This window comes from Odocoileus virginianus, chromosome 20, assembly GCF_023699985.2.
Source record: "Odocoileus virginianus isolate 20LAN1187 ecotype Illinois chromosome 20, Ovbor_1.2, whole genome shotgun sequence".
Classification (NCBI taxonomy): domain Eukaryota; kingdom Metazoa; phylum Chordata; class Mammalia; order Artiodactyla; family Cervidae; genus Odocoileus; species Odocoileus virginianus.
This window is the reverse complement of record NC_069693.1, coordinates 54482581-54501387: the sequence shown is the minus strand read 5'-3', so window position 1 is coordinate 54501387 and position 18807 is coordinate 54482581. Positions and strand designations below refer to the sequence as shown.

General features: G+C 49.5%; 1 protein-coding gene across 2 annotated transcripts in view; it reads left to right on the top strand.

Annotated features, from left to right (window-relative positions):
- The first annotated feature begins 2258 nt into the window (after positions 1-2258).
- WWOX (WW domain containing oxidoreductase) overlaps positions 2259-18807 on the top strand; it is an 895414-nt gene continuing 878865 nt past the window's right edge. The window contains exons 1-4 of one of the 2 annotated variants that reach the window (XM_070451502.1): positions 2259-2611; positions 8647-8711; positions 10149-10206; positions 12685-12863. In XM_070451502.1, the coding sequence (XP_070307603.1) occupies positions 2505-2611; positions 8647-8711; positions 10149-10206; positions 12685-12863 (409 nt within the window). In that variant the 5' untranslated portion in view covers positions 2259-2504. The remainder of the gene's footprint in view (positions 2612-8646; positions 8712-10148; positions 10207-12684; positions 12864-18807) is intronic. The other variant, XM_070451501.1, reaches the window with a different exon arrangement.

Genomic DNA, 18807 nt, shown 5'->3' with positions numbered 1-18807 from the left:
CAAGCTTAAGACTCTGCAAACCCATAATAATCTTTCAAGCTAAATGGGGTTCACTCTCTGACAGATCCCAAGTCAAGATCACATCCAAGCTGAAGTCCAAGGGGAGCAGAACTATGAATAAAGGAAGCTAGTAAGGAAACAGGAAAAAAAAAAAAAAGCTTGCCCATGAACACAAAGCAGGAACAAGAGACTGTGAAACCCATGAGAGAAAAAATCAGGCTTGTCCTTGGGCTCCTGCAGGTCATGACAGTATTCTAATTTAGCTCATTTACATCCTGATCATAAACTTTTGAGTGAGTCTCTGCTGCTTGCAATCTAATAAGCGTAACTAAAACAACATTAGTTTCAGTGAAGTCCAAAGACTTAAATAGTACAAAGACTTTAGTCCAAATGCTAAATCTCAGTTGCTTAATTGCACAATTCCCCAAATGCCTGAATGTCTTTCTCCACTGACCTCTGATCAAGGCCAACAGAGGCAGGAAGAGAGGAATAAAATGAGGTTATTATAACCATTTGGGACCATGATGGGTAGTCTGGGCCACCCAGCCAGACTTGTCAGCTCCTGTCTTTCACATAAGGATGGTCCAGGAATTAGAGAGGCAAATGGCCTCAGATGATGCTAGAGAACTCAGCAATCAGAACTGGTAGGATCTAGATACCACCTCGTGAATCTCTGGCCAGAAATGGGCTCTTAAATGCCTTCAGTAAATCTCATCAAATCATCAAATCAGCATTTGATTCACAGGCCAGTAACTTCCAGATTTACTGTCAGTGCAGATCAGCCATTCTTAACTCCAGGAACAACTGGCAATCCCCGGAGACATTTTTGGTTGTTGCAGCTGCAGGAAAGGAGATGCTACTGGATCTAGTTGGTAGAGGACAGAGCTGCTGCTAAACATTCCACAGTGCACAGGAGAACCCTGCAACAAAGAATTATGGGATCCCCAAATGTCAGCAGTGTTGAGGTTGAGGAACCCTGGTGTACGTGGCAGAGAAACCTAGAGGAAGTTTTAAAGTGGTAGGAAGAGCAGAGGTTTGACCGAGAAGTTGAGAACCCTGCCAAGGGGAGTACTACCCAGCTTGGAGAAGACACCAGACTATATCACCATCTGTGGAAGATGCCAAGTCATGGGCAACAGGTGCCAATAGAGGATCTGATGAGGGAAACCTGAGATAAGTCTAAGCAGCAGGTCCTTGAGAAGCTGAGCTATAAATGATGATTGCAGAAACTGAGGCTAAGGAGATTGATTCTATTCATCCCCTTCCTCACCACTAAGGGATCTGGGGATCTAATTCCCTATTCACATCAAAGGAATAAGTTGGCTTGGGTGACAGGGGTAAGGGGTTAAACTGGGATGAGCAGAAGCGGTCAGATTAATAGTAGCTCACATAAATGTACAGGGATTTGGAAAGAGTGATGTGGTGATGGATCTGAGATGGGATAGTGGGTCTGTGAAAACTAAAACGTGCTTACCTTAGGTTAGCTTTCAGTTGGGTAACTTCCCAGGAAAGCAAGTCTCTCTCCTAAAGAGCAGGCAGAGCAGGAATCCCAAAGCAACATCAGTTCCAAGACTTGAAGATAAAAGTCCTGATAAAAGGATTTGAAGATAAAAAATAAAACTATCTTTGCCCCATTTTCCTCACTTTAAAACAAGTGGAGTCTTGCATTCTTCTGTAAACTAGGGCCAGAGAAATCACAGTCAGATTTCCCTGTAATGTTCAGCTTAGGAGCAAGTTCTAAGCAGGGAATGTCCTGGAAAAGTCTATAAACGGCAGGCATTTGTAACCAACAGAACCATGCTGGAACTGGAAGAAACTTCTCCAGGACTGGGGCATCAACAGGTGCGTGGGAATTTGCTTTTTTATAGCGTAGTATAGCGTTGAGTTTACACGCATAACAAAATCTGTGACTCAGGCTGGGAAAGCTCTGGAAGGTTTCTGAGCAAGACCCTTCACTTCCTGCCCTTAACACCAGACAGGCAGCGTACCCTTAGAAAGCCAGCATCACCTGCCTCCTCCCTTTCCCGCGCAGTGTGCTAGTACGGCCAGGTCCGGGACTACATTTCCCAGGATGCCCAGTGGCGGGAGCGCCTGCGGGATAGGCCAGAACCACGCGGAAGTGATTACGGGTCGCCCAGCAACGGGGGCGGAGCCCTGGCTCGGGATTGGATGCTCACGCCCCCGGCCTGGGGCGGGGCGGGGTTAGGAGCTCGGCCCCGCCTCCGGAGCAACGGGGCGCTCGCCGGCTTTTACTTCCAGCCGAGCGGCCGTGCGCGCCGCTTCGCTCTTCCCCCTGCGTTCTCCCGAGGCCCCGCCCTCCTTTGCTCCGGCAGCTGGGAAAGTGCGGGCCCGGGATTCGGCGGCCCGGGCGGCCGAGGGGCCCCGGGAGGCGCGGTGCGCAGGCGCGAGCGTGCGGGACGCGCGGCGCGCGGTTGAAGCCGGAGTGAGTTCCTGGGTGCGGAGACCCGGCGGCCGGCGGGCGAGCGACCGCTTCCCCCGCAGCCATGGCAGCCCTACGCTATGCGGGCCTGGATGACACCGACAGCGAGGACGAGCTGCCCCCGGGCTGGGAGCAGAGGACCACCAAGGACGGCTGGGTTTACTATGCCAAGTAAGGGGGGCGTCTGGGGCGCGCAGAGGACCCTGACCGCTCCGCGCCCCGGGACGCGCGCTGCCTCCGGACCCCTGCCCGCGCGGGGAAGGCCTGCGTTGTGAGGGCTGCCGGCCTCCTGAGGACGGGCCCCATCCTGCTTTCTGGCCCTGCTGTCCAGCGTGGGGTCACCTGGCGGCGCCCAGACACGCCCTCTGCTGCCCAGGAGGCGGCAGTGCCCGGCGGTGCGGGCGTGCATTCGCTTGCATCTCCTTTCCCCAACATCAGAAAAAATAAGCACGCCCCGCTCCTTCTCAGGGGTCTAGAAGGGCCGCCTGGGACTGTGTATTTGCAACAGACGTCCTAGTAGAGCTGTGTGTGTGTGTGTGTGTGTGTGTGTGTGTGTGTGTGTGTGTGTATGTATGTATGTAAGTAAGCATGTTTATGCCTGTGTATAAAATGTAGCTAATACAGCTTTACTGTAGTTCTCGGGAAAGTTTTGAAAGCCCCAGGAGGCCCTCTCTCCCGCCTCTTACTGTGTGCCCTTGGGCCGTGGGAATAACTCTCACGGGTTACTCATCTGTTAAGAGGTTGGTTGGAGAGTTTTAGTTGAGGCCTGAACAAACTCTGCCGGGTCCTACTCTTGGCAGCTGACAGCACCGTCTCGGCCTGACACTAGAATCACTTGAGGACCGTCATAACTGTAGATTTGGGGTCTCAGCAGACACCCCACGTAGGGACTGTCTTTCTTTTTTAAGCTTCCAAGCTAAGGCAGGTTATGGCTTTGAGAAACACGGAAGTAAATCAGTGATTTTCTACTCTTGGGAAACTGACCGGGCTCTGCTCCCGGCTTTCACCAGTGGGTGATTCTTCTCTCTTCATTTGCTTGCTCCGCCTCCCGTCCCTAGTGGTAGTTTGTGAAATCTTTCCCAGGTGAATTTGATCTGCCCTAGGTTGTGAGCCACGCTGGCTGCCTTTGGTGGCTTTCTAGCAAGAAAAGCAGGAGGAAAAGACCTTGCTTCACTCTTTGAAGACACGTTGGGAAGGTATCCTGCGCCAGGCCCTTTACTGGCCGCTTGTTTTACTGAGATAAATGAGACCGCTTGGTGGGACTTACACTTGGTGGTCCAGTGGTTAGGACTAACATCCTGCAAGATGCCTGTTGCGGCCAAAAAATAAAAAAGGTGGTCCTCACACAGTGTGTGGGATGAGTGGCAGTGTGCCCAGCATGAGCTGTGCGGGCAGGTGGTGAGGTGCCCTGGGTGGTTGGCCCCTGAGCCCTGCCTCAGGGCACAGGTAGAAGTGGGCGGGTCTAGGGGCAGCTCAGGTAGAAGAGACCGAGGCCCGGCCTGTGCCTTGGTGGTGCAGGAACCTGAACCCCGGTGAGGAGGAAGGACCCTGCTGTGCCTCAGAGGAGCTGGGCTCCACGGTCAGGACCCCGGGGTCCACTGAGGCCTTGCGGCCAGGCAGTGAGCTCGGCTTTGTGTCTTTAGAAGGACGATTTCTGCTCTGAAGGACGGGAGGGAGCCAGGGCTCCGGGCGGCTCCTGGATGGGCATTGGCTGTTGCCGTGGCCTCTGCCTGAAGGGCTCTTGATGCCTCGGAGCTGACCCTCAGCGTCTCTGCCCACGAGGGCGTCCCCGCGCACGGGCCCTGCCCTCTCCTCCCGGCACCTCGCGCTCCCCTGTCCGTAGTTCTTTGCGCTCCACTAGGCCATGCCTGCGGTCTGGCCCTGCCCAGACTGTCCGCGTCGTGAAGGCAGGGACCGTTCCTCGTTCCCCTCCGTCCCCCACGCTTAGCATCACGGAGGTGGAAGACCAGTCCACAGGGAGTAGGGAAATGAGCTCATCAAGCCAAGGTCTCCCGGGCCTCCCTGGGTGGGTGGCCACAGCCTTCTGGGCTGTGAAGATGCACAGGGCCTGCCTCCTGGGTTCCGGGGCCTCCCCCGCTCTGGGTCAGGCCTGTCCCCACTCTGGCCTCTGTCCCCAGAGCTCCCTTTCAGCTTTCACCTGGGGCCTCATGCTCGGTCTGGAGGCTCCTGTGTCTATGGTCACTTTGCTCTCTCCCTGAAAGGTTGTTGCTGAGCCGTGAAAGATGCCAGGATTCTTGGCCTTTGGAGGAGAGGAATTCAATCCGGGGCCAGTGATGCCGCTTGATAACTCAGAGCTTTTGTGTGATAAAGTTTTATTAAAGTATAAAAGAGACAGAGAAAGCTTCTGACATAGACATCAGAAGGGGGCAGAAAGAGTGCCCCCTGCTAGTCTTTAGCCGGGGGTTCTATGTCTGTTAGAAGCTATTAATCAGGTAAGTAGCTCAGACAGTGAATCATCTGCCTACAGTGCAGGAGACCTGGGTTCGATTCCTGGGTTGGGAAGATCCCCTGGAGGAGGGCATGGCAACCTACTCCAGTATTCTTGCCTGGAGAATCCCATGGACAGAGGAGCTTGTTGGGCTACAGTTCAGGGGGTCACAAGAGTCGGATAGGACTTAGCGACTAAACCATCGCCAGTCTGATAAGGGAGACCTCTCAAGGCTGAGGGAGTTTCACTAGGCCCCTCTTCCACAATATGCATTTTTGAGATAGGATGGCATGAGGCGTTCATCCCCCAGCCAGAAAACAATTGATACGAATACTGGTTTGTTGAACTATTATCAGCCCAAGGTTTGAGAAAAGAAAAAAAAGTTAGGCTTAGGTGGAACCATTTTGAAGAAAGGCAAATTCCAAATCAAATACATAGTTTCATTAACATAGCTTAAGAAAGACATTTCGTAAGAAAAACGCATTGGTGAGCTCAAGGTTTGAGAAAAGTTAAGTTCAGGTGGAACCAGGTGGTGGTGTGGCAACACAGAATTTTAAGAGAAAAAGATCTGACACTTGTAGTTTGTTTCCTCCTGCCGCTTAAGGGAGAGAGAAAAAATGTCTGCTCTTGCAGCCTCTTCCCTCCGCGTGGGGACCCCTGCCTGCCTGCCCATCTGCCTCTCACCCCCTGCGCCCCGCCTTCTGCTGGGGGACCTCTCCCTCCGCTTCCTTCCTGGAAGGTCCCTACCTCCTTCGCTCAGTAAGGCCTGCAGGCTCCCGCCGGCTCCACTGACGGCTTCCAGGCGCCCACGGGTGGGGGACTCCGTGGTGCCTGTGTGGTCCCTGGAAGACACCCAGGGCCCCCCGGTGGTGTTTGGCCCTGCTGACACTGACTGGGGTGATAGAGCTTGGCAGGCTCCCAGCCGGGGTGGTGGGTGCCTCTCTCCAGATGCTCTCCTCTCCTCCCAGCCCTCCGGTCTTTGCTCGGGGTGAAGGATGCCCAGAATGACCCCGGCCCTGCATTCCCAGCAGTCCCCCTGGGCTCTGCCAACCTGCAGGCACCCTGAGCCTTTGTTCACTCCCAGTTCTGGAAAGTCACTCGTCCCTCGGGGTTTGGGGAACCTGACCGATCTCTCAGAAGGTTGCCTTCGGAGTCCTTCCCTTTGCCCAAGGCCTTCCTCCCACTGCTGTGGGGTGCCTCCCACCCCAGCCAAGGACTGAGGCCGCAGCTCCCAGCCTGACCTCTGGGGTCTCGTGGGAAAGCCCCCCGCAGCCTCGCTCTTCCTTTCCCGTGTGGGTTCTGTCAGCCCCTCGGCCTCCCCACTAGCAGACCTCGAAGGCTCACATGCCCCCAGGGAGGGCCAGTATTGTGGCGGAGGGCAGCCTGGTCACCAGAGTGAGCTGGGGGCCTTGCTCGCTGCCCTGACACCATCCAGGGCAGTCCCTCTGCCTTAACCGGGGGCGGGGGCTCGGTGCTGGGGGCCCTGGTGCAGTCCCAGGGGTCTTCGGGGCCTCCGCCCCGTCCCCCTTTGCTCCTGAAGAAGGATGGCCGGCCTGCCCAGTGGGAGGAGGGTCCCTGTCTGCAGGAGGCTCTGGGTCTCCCTGTTGAGCTTCAAAAAAACCCCAAAACCTTAGAAGAGCATACTTGAAAGTGATAGCCATGTAATGTGGTGTGAATTTAATTTTGATCCCTTTGTTTTACATTAAGATCAGTGTTAATTATCTCTTTAAATGACAAAAAGAAAAAGAGAAAGCTTGCTGAACGAAAAGAAAAATAAAAGAGGACATCTTTTTGAAGGAGAATAAGATAACAGTGGGGACATGTTGTAATCTTCTGTTCATTAAAAAGTCATTTTAGGTTACAGTGGAAAGGGAACAGCTTTTAATTAACTTTTATATGAAATTTATTTGAAATAATCCTTTTCTGTCAAAGGCACAGTTCTTAGTTCACACATGTAGACTGACTGAGGCTTCTCTGACCCCAGGAAGTGGGGCTGTTATTACTCTCTTTGTACTGGTGGGAAAACTGAGGCTCAGGGAGGTTTAGTAACTTCTCCAAGGGCACGAGGCTGGTGAGCGGGAGGACCAGAAGTGTGGGCGTCAGGACCGGGACCCTGAGTCTGTGGGAGATGAGGGCAGTGTCTGCAGAGCCTTGCCGTTGCCACAGCTGTGTTGGCGTCTGGTGGGTAGAGACCAGGGATGCCGTTCATCACCCTGTAGTGCCGAGGATGGTCCCTGCTGCAGAGCGTGCGTGGTCCCCCCCCGTTCAGGAGTGCCGGCGCGGGAGCAGGGTTACCCTTCCTAGGGAGTCGGGGCTTCCTCTCTCCTAGCAGGGCTGCCCATGCCCTCTGTGCAGGGATCTGACCCATCACCAGTCGCTGGCCCGGGTCCAGTCTCTCAGCTTCCCTGTGCTGCTGGGGAGACTGGCTCACTGGATGTATGCAGTGCGGGAACTCGGGTGTGTGGCCTTCTGAATTCAAAGTCCACAGTGTCCCTGCGCTGGCCACTGAGAGTTTGCAAAACACCAGAAGCCGGCAGTTCCTAGAAAGACCCTGCTTTTGAGATCAGCATCTTCCAGGAGCATTTACTTGCTCTCTGTATTTATTCTCTTTAAAATAATGGCTCCAGGAGTACTGTTCTGTCATCTGGTTGTCAGTGATTTAGTGTTATTTTCTACTTTGGCCTGAGCATGTGAACTTGGAATGCTTCTTGCAACATGCAGCTTTTTCTGGCATTAAGTAATTTTATGTTTTTCTTGACACTAGGTCACCTGTTGACAGGTGTCTCTAGTCTGTTATTGACTTGTGGTTTGAATTTGAATGATAACTGTATATGCTCTCCTGAGATGAAAGGCTAGTTTGGCATGGGAGTCAGACCAACTTGTATATTTGATTTGTTCAAAATAGTAGACCTTTTTTAGGGCTTTTTATATGTCAGATACCATGTCCAACCCTTTTTGTACAATGTCCTCATAACATTCTCCTGAGATCAGTACTAAGATTATTTCCATTTTGCCAGTGAGGAAGTTGAGGCTCCAGAGCTAAGTAACCTGACCTTTGGGGCTATCTTACCACTTCTTAATTTCCTCTTGGATGAAATTAGGAATCAGCACTTAAAAAACACTTTGAAGTTAAATCTAGGGACAGAATAAACATTGAAGAAGATTTGCGACCCCATGGACTGTAGCCCACCAGGGTTAGGGCAAGAATACTGGAGTGGGTAGCCTTTCCCTTCTCCAGGGGATCTTCCCAGCCCAGGGGTTGACTTGGGTCTCCTGCATTGTAGGAAGATTCTTTACTGTCTGAGCCACCGGGGAAACCGCTAAGATTAAGGTTGTATCTAAATTATATCTACATGTCAGCATTATAAATTAGACTGAAAATTTTCAATCTATCCCAGAATAAAACTGAAACAAGTACAAAGCAGAATACCTCTCTATAGATATTTTGAGATATTCAGCGAGATTTCTAGAGTTGACCCACAACCGGGGTCCCATCTTCTTCCTCTGTCTTCACCACCGGTTCATAAATGCAGGCTTTTACCAGACTGCTGTTGCTTGCAGCCTAGAGAATTTGACCTGTTGCAAATAGCTATCTTATGTTCTGAATATTTCTTTGTGAACGTCTGACTTGACTACTCTTGAGAGAAAATTATGTTGGGGAGAGAAAAGTCTAATGGATTAATTTTAGAAGTGTATTTTAGAATTTTAGAAGTGTAACTTTTCTTATTGTTCTCTGGATTTTTTTTTTTTTTAACAGTCACACTGAGGAGAAGACCCAGTGGGAACATCCAAAGACTGGGAAAAGAAAGCGAATCGCAGGAGGTTTGTATGTTGTTGTCATAAAGCAGAGAACCTTGTGTGTTAGGCATGGTTCACATGGGGACACAGTCACAGGCAGAGGGTCTGCTGAGGAACTGGACCTTCCCTCTCAGGAGCTTGTAGGATTTGGTAGAAGGAAGTGATGAGAGTTTTGAGTGGAGCGCTGATTTCTTACTGGCCTTAAAAATAAAGTGTTAAAATAACAGGGCTCTTGAACTCACAGTTCATTAGGTCTTTCCGTGGTTGCACTGTTTGTGAAAATGTTATTGGTTCCTATCCTGGAATTAAACATACCAGTGTTTGATAGAATTCCACGAAGCTTCTGGTGACTTGTAGGTGTTTCTGAGTATGTGTGTCATCCATGGAGTAGAAACGTAAGAAGGTCCCTGCGCTCAGGAGGTTGAGGGTCTATTTGAAAAGACAGCATGTACCCGTGGAAGAAAAAATGAAATTGCTTTGTAATCGGAGTCATCACAAGTCAGCATACAAATGGTGCTGGCTGCCTCCTGTAGTGTAGATACATTCTGGGAATTCATTCAAGGGAGAATTCATGTTGATTAGAGCAACAAGTAAGGATTTCGTGAAAAGCAGGAGCTGAAGGGAGTGTTGAAGAATGATGAAGAGTGAAATAGTCTTAAAAATAGAGTGACCATGTTACCCAGCGGTCCCAGTCCTGAGCATATACCCATATAGTACTCTGTTTCGAAAAGATACGTGCACCCCTGTGCTCATTGCAGCAGCATTCACGATAGCCACAACATGGAAGCGACCTGCATGTTCCTCAGCAGATGAATGGACAGAGGTGTGTGTGTACAGCAGAATCCTGTTCAGTCATAAACAGAGTGAAATGTCATTTGCAACAGTATGGGTGGACCTAGGGTTTGTCATGCTAAGGAAAGAAGTCAGAAAGAGACAAATAGCATGTGATATCATTTATATGTGGAATCTGAAATATGACACATGAACAGGACTGTGAAACAGGCTCACAGACATGGAGAAGAGGCTTGTGACTTCCACAGGGAAGCTTGAGAGGAAGAGATACACATTACCGTGTATAAGATAGATGAAAAAGAAGGTCCTACTGTGCAGCGTAGGGAACTGTATTCAGTATCCTGTGATTAAACCACAATGGAAAAGAATAGGAAAAAGAATATATATATATATAAAACTTAAGTCACTCTGCTGTACAGTAGAAATTAACACAATATTGTCACTCAAGTATAAATCAATAAAACTAAAAAGAATGAAATAGTCTTACTTTCCAAGCAAGAGACAGAAATGTGGAGTCTGGTTGGGGTAACAGGCCTTCTGTACCTGCCATAGTTGGAACCTGCGACCTGCTGGTCCGGTGGGAGACTGGGACTGGGACTGCGGCTGAAAGGGCGGGGCTTCAGTTCATCCCACCCCTCCCCCAGGCAGACCTGTCTTCCTGTTTTTCAGATTTGCCCTATGGATGGGAACAAGAAACTGATGAGAATGGACAAGTGTTTTTTGTCGAGTAAGTGTCTACAAAGAAACTATTCTCGGCCTTCTTGCTTTTGTAATAAGTGTATACATTGTAGAAAAATATTCTGTAGTATGTAATTGTAATCTTACCAGCAAGAGTAACTACTGTTAACAATTTTTGAATTTTTTTCTTCGATGTTTTTTGTACATATACTTAAAAAGAAGAATATTGGGTGAACTGTTTGGTTAACTGTTTTTTGGCACATAATTCTTGTGAGCATTTTCTCATATCCTTAAAAAGTTTTCAAGAAAATGATGTTAATTTCCTTGTATTGTATATTGTATCATTTTGTATAGATATACTATAATATATCAAATTACCTACTGGGCATTGATGCTGTTAAATTTCTGTGATGTGGCATCCGTACAAGCAGACCTTGTCATATTGCACTTCACAGATATTATTATTATTATTTTTTTTTTTTACAAATTGAAGATTTGTGGCAACCCTACCCTGAGTGCCTTTTGGCCCCATATTTCCAATAACATTTGCTCAGTTAGTGTCTTTGTCACATTTTGGTGATTTTTGCACTATTTCAAACCCTCCAGTGGCATAAAGGTTATGACTCACTGAAGACTAAGATGATGGTTAGTATTTTTTAGCAATAAAGTATTTGTTAATTAAGGAATGTATGTTTTTTTAGACACGATGCCATTGCACATTTAGTAGACTGTAGTGTAAACGTAACTTTCACATGCATTGGAAACCACAAAATTTGTATGACTCAGTTTATTGCATGCAACATTCATTTTGTTCCATTGGTCTGGAACTGACCCCATTATGCAACATCTCCAAGATGTGCCCATAATTATAATGTTTTGAGCATCCTTGTCTGTAACACTATCTTCAGAATAAATTACAATAACAAACAGCAACAGTAACCATGTGTCTAGCACCTAGCATGATCCAGGTGTGTTTCTAATTACCTTATACCTGTGGTGTTAACTCATTCAGTTCCCAAAATGCTCTAAGGCAGGCCAGCACTCAGCTGCCTGGCCAGTCATCGCCCCGCTCTGATCCTGTTAGAGTGCTGATAGACTTAGCAGCAGCTCCCTGTGGGAGGAGCCCAGGCTCGTTTCCATGGTGTGAGGACTTCTGCCATAGGTTATTTCTGGTTACTGGGATGGAGCCGCTGAGGGCCTGGGAGAGGGATGCATGTTTGTGAGCCAGGGTGACCGAGTCTCTGGGGAGCTCTGTTGTCTGCATGGCTGGAGTCAGAATGCTTACCTAGCAACTGTGGTTAAAAGTCAAATGGAAGTCGGATTATTCTCGGGTCTTAGTGTTTGTGGGGTGAAGAGTATAGATTTTTAATCTATTTAGTTTTACACACATATACACATTACAGGTACATTTTTTCAACCTATATATATATTTTTTCGCTGCACTGCAAGGCTTTTGAGATCTTAGTTTCCAGACCAGGGATCAAAATCCAGGCCAGGGCAGTGAAAGCCCTGGGTCCTAGCCACTGGGCCGCCAGGGGACTCCCACAAATACATTTTCCGTTGTGAAATCTTTCTTTCTGGAGAGTTCATCATAGCTTTCAAGATACGTTGAGGCGTACCTCGAATCCCAAGGTTACATTTAAAATGTGTAAAGCAAATCCTATTCAGTGGGAGCAACCAGTCTTTCTGTATGAATAGGATATACCAGTGTGTTTTAATACATCATTTACAGTATCGATATATTTAATTGTTGTTTCTACAAGATTTAGATCCGCTCCAAATCAAAGTTAGAATGTGCGGGTATAGTCTTAAAATGAAAATGTTTAGAAATTTTAGTAGTTGACCACTTTCATATTTATTGTTGCAACTTTGAGTTTCCTACTCAGAATCTTCTTCAGTTCAGTTCAGTTCAGTCGCACAGTCGTGTCCGACTCTTTGCGACCCTGTGAATCTCAGCACGCCAGGCCTCCCTATCCATCACCAACTCCTGGAGTTTACTCAAACCCATGTTCATCGAGTCGGTGATGCCATCCAGCCATCTCATCCTCTGTTGTCCCCTTTTCCTCCTGTTCCCAATCCCTCCCAGTATCAGGGTCTTCTCCAATGAGTCAGCTCTTCGCATGAGGTGGCCAAAGTGCTTAGGTCCTTGAATATAAAAGATTTAACTGAAATCTGCCGACAAGAGTGACTGGCAGATCTTACAGCCACGTTTGCATGGCTTAATTAAAGAGCACCAAGCCTGCTATGTTTTTGAGACCCGAGGATACAAGGCAGCGCTTATTGTACATTACCACCTCTTTTACAGGCAGTTCCAAAGAAAAAGCTTGGATGCCTATCTTCCTAGGCAGGACAGTAATCCTGGAGCCCAGGACATAGATCAAACAGACCCCAGGTCTCTCCAGGGTTAAGAAAGAGCCTTTCTAGTCCTGAAAATGGAGTTGCCTCGCCTGCACCGGAGGACGGTCCTGTGGTCGTCAGCGCCCCCGCCCACTGCTGTGCGCTCACTGCCTTCTCCTCTCCTCTCCAGCCACATAAACAGAAGAACCACCTACCTGGACCCCAGACTGGCGTTCACCGTGGACGACAACCCCACGAAGCCGACCGCCAGGCAGAGATACGACGGCAGCACCACGGCCATGGAGATCCTCCAGGGCAGAGACCTCAGCGGCAAAGTGGTCGTGGTGACGGGGGCGAACTCGGGGATCGGTGGGTGTCAGCCGGCAGCCGTGACGGTTGCTGCTGTTCTGTCGCGTGCACGATGAGATCCACTCTAGCCGGGGGAAGTTTCGTTCAGTGATTCTCTGATTTAAGAGATACTTGTAGGCTCTTCACCCTTCGGGTCATTAAAGTCCCGGGGGCTTTTTTGGTCCCGGCGTTTCTGCGGAAGGAAGGCCGCGGAGGGGCTGACCCTGGATTCTCCGAATGCTGCAGTCATAGGAGACAGTGGTTATTTTGGCTCTTGAGAGAGGCGGCAGGCTCCGTTTGGGATTTTCTGACCTGGTCTGCGTGCTGTGCAGACACAGTGCAGTCACCTGGTCCCTTGAGCCTGACGTTGGTTGGTAGCGGGCTCTCGGAAGCTGCAGTGTGTGGTGCTTGTTGGGACAGGGCACAGCGGGTGGCCGCTGGTCCCGAGAACATCCCTTTCCGTGGAGGCAGGATCTTGTTTCTCTGCAGAGCAGCAGAATCAGTCCTTGTCTTGACCTCTCGGTGGCCCGTGGTGCCCCACGGTGACCGTCACGAGGGCAGGGCTCCTGGGGGTGTCACAGGCTGGAAGAGAAACCACGGCCGCGCAGATGGCCCCGCCATCACTCCCCACGTGATCGAGTCTCACTTGGGTCCGCTGACGTGAGCGTCTGAGTCTGTAGGAGCCGCTGCCCCGAGTGAGGACACGCAGCCTCAGGTTAGCTTACAGGAGCAGGACCGGGAACTGTGCTCAGCTGTCTTCTGGCAAGCTCTCTGTCCTTTGACCCTGCGCAGCACCGGCCCCCTTCCCGCCCTGCCTCCTCCCAGACGCCTCTCTGACCAGCTCTGGGTCCTCAGCCTTCGGTGCCTCTCCAGGTCTTCTTTCTCCAGCTTCCATAATTTTTGGTGACCCCTTCTTGAACTCACAGAAACATTTCCTGGTATCATCAGGGCAAGTCCAGGTGGTGACATTTTCTTAGAGCTTCAGTTGTTTCAGAGTGCAGGGTCAAAAATCTAACAAGCTACAGTCCCAGAGCAGAACTTTTTTTTTTTCTTTTGAAATAAGACTGGACATCCTCCTTTAATTTTTAGTTTTATTTATTCGTTCATTTGCTTTCTGGCTGCCCTGGGTCTTTGCTGCTGCATGCGTGGGCTGTCTCTGGCTGTGATGAGCAGGGGCCGCGCTTCCTTGCGGTGTGCAGGCCTCTCGCGGCAGCGCTTCTCGTCGTGGAGCACCGGCTCTGTGGCGTGGGGGCGTCAGGAGTTTCGTGTGGGCTCAGTTACTCTATGGCAGGTGGGGTCTTCCTGGACCAGGAATCAAGTAGGTGTTCCCTGCGTTCTGAGGCCAGCTCTTAACCAGGAACGCCTCAGAGCAGAACTTTTGACTGTCACATGTCTGTTAAGACAAAGAAGCAAATGGAAACTTTTTTTTTAATTGAAAGGGACTTATTTAAAAATCAACTCTCGGACCTCATCTCGGACTGAGAATGTGTTCAGTCCAATTTTCTGAATCGCATTGGCATCAATTCTACATATTTGTCATCGATAGAAAAACTGATGATGCTATATTAAAAATAATTGCTAGATCCTCAGTTATCCAAAAAACACTGTGTCGTGTTGATTGTGTTGACCACTGTTTGTGAGGCTGTGGACTAAGATAGCATAGAATAATTAAGAAAAAAATAAGGACTTAAGTCAAATCTGTGTAACACTCAGTTACCCAGAGAAGTAACCAAAAGATCTCATTCCCTTAATCTTGTGGCTGGACAGTTTTTCCCTCCGTTAGGAAGGCGTGACTCCTGATGGTCTGTGTGTTGGCTCTGTCTGACACGTGGCACGCCTTCGCGTCTGGGGGAAGCCCTGCTGACAGTCTGCCACAGGAGGCTTATGACGTGGCTGTTGTTAGTTAGTTGCTAGGTCATTTCCGGCTCTTCTGAGACCCCATGGACTGTAGCCTGCTAGGATCCTCTGTCCGTAGGATTTCCCAGGCAAGAATACTAGAGTGGACCCTTCCCCTGAAGTTTCCTTCTTCAGGGCATCTTCCCGACCCAGGGATCGAACCCACGTCTCCTGCTTGGCAGGCAGATTCTTTACCACTGAGCCACCTGGGAGGCCGTAGTACGGGACCAGAGGGGTTGGTCTGGAATGTATGGAGAGCTCCGTGTGGTGGGGTGTCGAATCGTGGTCGGAAGGGAGGAGGAGGTTCTGGAGCGTGGGGAAGAAGCGTGCTGCTGGTCAGAGCAGACCTTGGGCCTCTCGGAGGGGACTCTGGCTCTTCACAGCTCTGACTTTTCCCTGTCCCTGTTCTTGAGTTGTCTTGTGAGCCCAGCACAGGGGTCCCTGTGGGCCGGTAGCACGGGGTGGCGAGTGGTTGCGCTCAGGCTGGGAGGGAGGTGGGGAGGGTCTCAGGGCACCACGCTGCCCCCCTGTCCCCAGCTCTGACCTCAGTTGCCTTCAGCTCTGCCTCCTCACCCTGGGGCCCCTCCACCCTTGAGAAGCCCAAGTCTGGGGGAGTTCCTGAGATTTGTTTTCTTAATTTTGTGAAATAATATTGGACCGAAGATCTTTGCAAGTAACTGTCACACTGTGGCCCCGCCAGCAGGCTTAAGAGAGAAGAGCTGAAGGCAGGCCTGTGGCTTTCCAGTCGTCTCCAAGGCGGCGTTGCTACCCTGTGCTACGGCCATGCAGTGTCCCTGCCCTGGGAGGTGGTGCCTTCCAGGGGGAGCCCTCCCTTCTCCTGAACTGTGAAACACGCCAGTTTAGACCTTGCTGTCACCTCTGTTTCTGCGCCTTCACGCGGAACCATGGAGAGAGCGCGACCTGGGCGTCTGTGTTTCCAGCGCTCCCGGGCACTCAGGACTCACCTTCTGTGGGAGCTTGGCTGGTGCTGGCCTGCCCTTGCCCTTGTCACTCAGCGGGGCCCGTGACCCACTTGGGAACTGCCCAGTCTTCAGCCTCTTGGAGGTCTGTGCTCTTGGGAGCAGAGGTGGCTGTCACAAAACATACCAGCCTTTATTTTGAGAGTGGTGACTCCACAGCTGAAAACGTAGGTAACCTGATCAGTTTTACAAAGGTTGGTTTACAGATTCGGTGTTTTCCCGTGATGGTTTGGTTGAATTTCTGACGGGACACTGCTCTCTTGGACTTGTCCTCTGGGGACCCAGGCCCCTGGCCATAGGAAGGTGATGATAGCATCCCACATGTCTCCTGGGGACGCCCCACCAGTGCCCTCTCCCCCGGCTCTAGGGAGCTGCAAGCCTTGGGACGTCACCTCCTCTGGAACTCACCTTCTCCTCCCCTCGAGCTCTGTCTGAGCACGATCTGCACCCGGAGGCCTTTGTAGATGGAGCGCTGTGGCTGTGGACCGCTCTCTGGAGCTTAGCACCTCAGTGTCCGGGCCAGTCCCCCGTGCACCAGAGCCGCTGCTCACAGACCCTGCGGCCGGAGCCTGGTTCTGCCTGCTGACCCGGAGAGACGAGGCGGGAGGTCGTTTCTGTTTGTGCTCCGTGTAGTGCTGGCCAGGAAGGGGCAGGCGTCCATAGCTCCCTGGAGTCCGTGGTGCGACGGAACCGATCTGGTAAAAGAAATGAATGGAAGTGGCGTCAGCGCGGTGATGGTTAAACGCAGACGGCGTCTCCCGCCAAGTCCCGGGAGAGGGGGTTTCAGAGACTGGGGTCTCCCATTGTGGAAGATCCCATAGCTGCTTCTCGGGACTCAGGCCTTTTGGTCGAGCTGGTTGTTGGCCCCTGCCTGTCAATAGCTCAGTGCACACTGCTGCCTTCTCACACCTGAGGGCTGCCCGTGCTCCTCAAAGGCCAGACCCTTCCAGTGCAGGGCTGCCTGAACGCCTACGCGTGGGGCTGTGCCTGCCCTGCGCGCTGTCTCTTGTGAGCAGGCACTTTGGTTGGAAGTCATGTGGATGGTTGCAGGGGGCAGAGTTATCATCACGGCACCTAAGGAGAGAGTTCCAGCTTCTGTCACAGCCACTGGAGAACTGTTAACGAGGGTGTGCATGCAGCTTCGCTATTTTCAGTCTGCTGTGCACTGGCGATGATGAGGAAACTTTCTTCCCGACTTCAGCTTTTTAAAGCTTTGTTTCGTTTTGGCTGTACTGGTTCTTGATTGCTCTGCGGGCTTTGCCCTAGCTGCGGTGCACGGCTCCTCATTGTGGTGGCTTCTGTTGTCGCAGAACATGGGCTCTAGACCCCTGGGCCCAGCCGTTGTGGCTTTGGGGCTCTGGCGCACAGGCTGAGAGCTGTGTCCACAGGCTTTGTTGCTCCACGGTACGTGGGGTCTTCCTGGACCAGGAATCGAGTCTTTGTCTCCTGCTCTGGCAGGCGGATTCTTTACCCCTGAGCCACCAGGGAAAGTCCCCAACTTCCAGTCTTAAAACCAGCAGTGGTTAAAATTTGATTTTTAAATCCCTTTTGGAGTGTAGTCAGGGTGAAACATTTCTTTGACTTTGATAACGCTGGGCTGTCTCAAATGTTGTGACTTGAGATCTGGAATAGCCTGGCCTGCTTTTGATTTTTGAGTCAGAGGACCCATTAACAAGAACAAAACTGCTTTTTCCCCCTGAACAAATAGAAGCTGGCCACCTCAGTATATGCCAGTAAAATGTATTTTAGGACTGACACGTCCATTTTCTATTGATGTTTATGTTATATATGATAAATCTCCTTAAGGTTTATTACAAGAATTCTGATAATGTGTGTATATGTGTGTGCATACTTATATACCAAAATTTATATACTTTGAGATATGAAAAAAAGATGTATGTTCACACTATCAAAGTCAACCCCAAATTTGTTCTTGAAACAAAATGGAGGTATCAGATTTCCAGCCTGGAATCACAGAGTGCTGGAGTTGAATGTTGAAACTGGTTGTTTTGGTTAGAGAGCCTGTGTTTTAGAGCTTGGGGTCCTGTTCCAAAATCATGTGTTGAAATCCCAGTGTGAAGTGTACTCACTGTATTCTCTTATCCTGCAAATCATCACCACGATGAATTCATCTCTGGCGTAAATTCTGCCAGTTGTACGGTGATACTAGAAGAGTGCTTTTCTTCGTGTGGAAAAGTGTATTCATCCTTAAGGTTTTCAGCCCACCTGAATCCCTTCCACTCCACCCTCAGATCTTCCTTATTCATTTCTACACCTAGTGTAACTAAATTTTGCCTTCTGGCCTAAATCACACCATTGACTCTCCCCGTCCCAGTTATTCCAAAAGATCCCATACATTCAAGGCCAAGAGGGTGCCTTGGAGTCGTTTTCTTGGTTAAAACTCCCTCATATGGGATCATTACACTTGGGATCTTGAAATGCCTGATTATAGTCTCCTTTCTGGTTGTCAACAAGATTTAAACTAGTGGGATCGTGACGTTTATCTTCTTTTTAAGAACCTGGTGCTCATTAAGTGGAGGGGAATTTTTTTTAAGTAATCTAAATGATCTTTTGGGAATTCAGACCCCCATTTTAAATGAAAAACATTTGTGACTATCTCTCTTTTATGATCAAATACACCCATGTAAGTGAAATGATTTGGCAGTTATTCTGAGAAACTATTGAGATTTTTGACAGTATCGAAAGAAGTCCTTGAATAATATTACGTAAAAATTGAGAATTAGTACTTCCGAATTAAAGAACCTTTTTTACATTTAAATATTCTTAGACATTGAATATACATGGGAATCACATGATCAGAATATTTGAGAACCCATATATCTTAATGAAGAGGTCAACTGAAATATTCTAATGAGCCTCATCTCATAATTTGGTAATCATATTTAAAAACTTATTAAAAAATGTATGCAGTAGATAGTATGTAAATGATATATGTGCCTCAGTAGATGTCAACTAAAACTTTTTTGTCAGATGAGGTCAATTGAATTTCATACTTGCATGTATGTTGAGATTTTAATTTATTTGTTATAAATAAACATAACAAACGAGGTTCATACAAGCTGCTATTC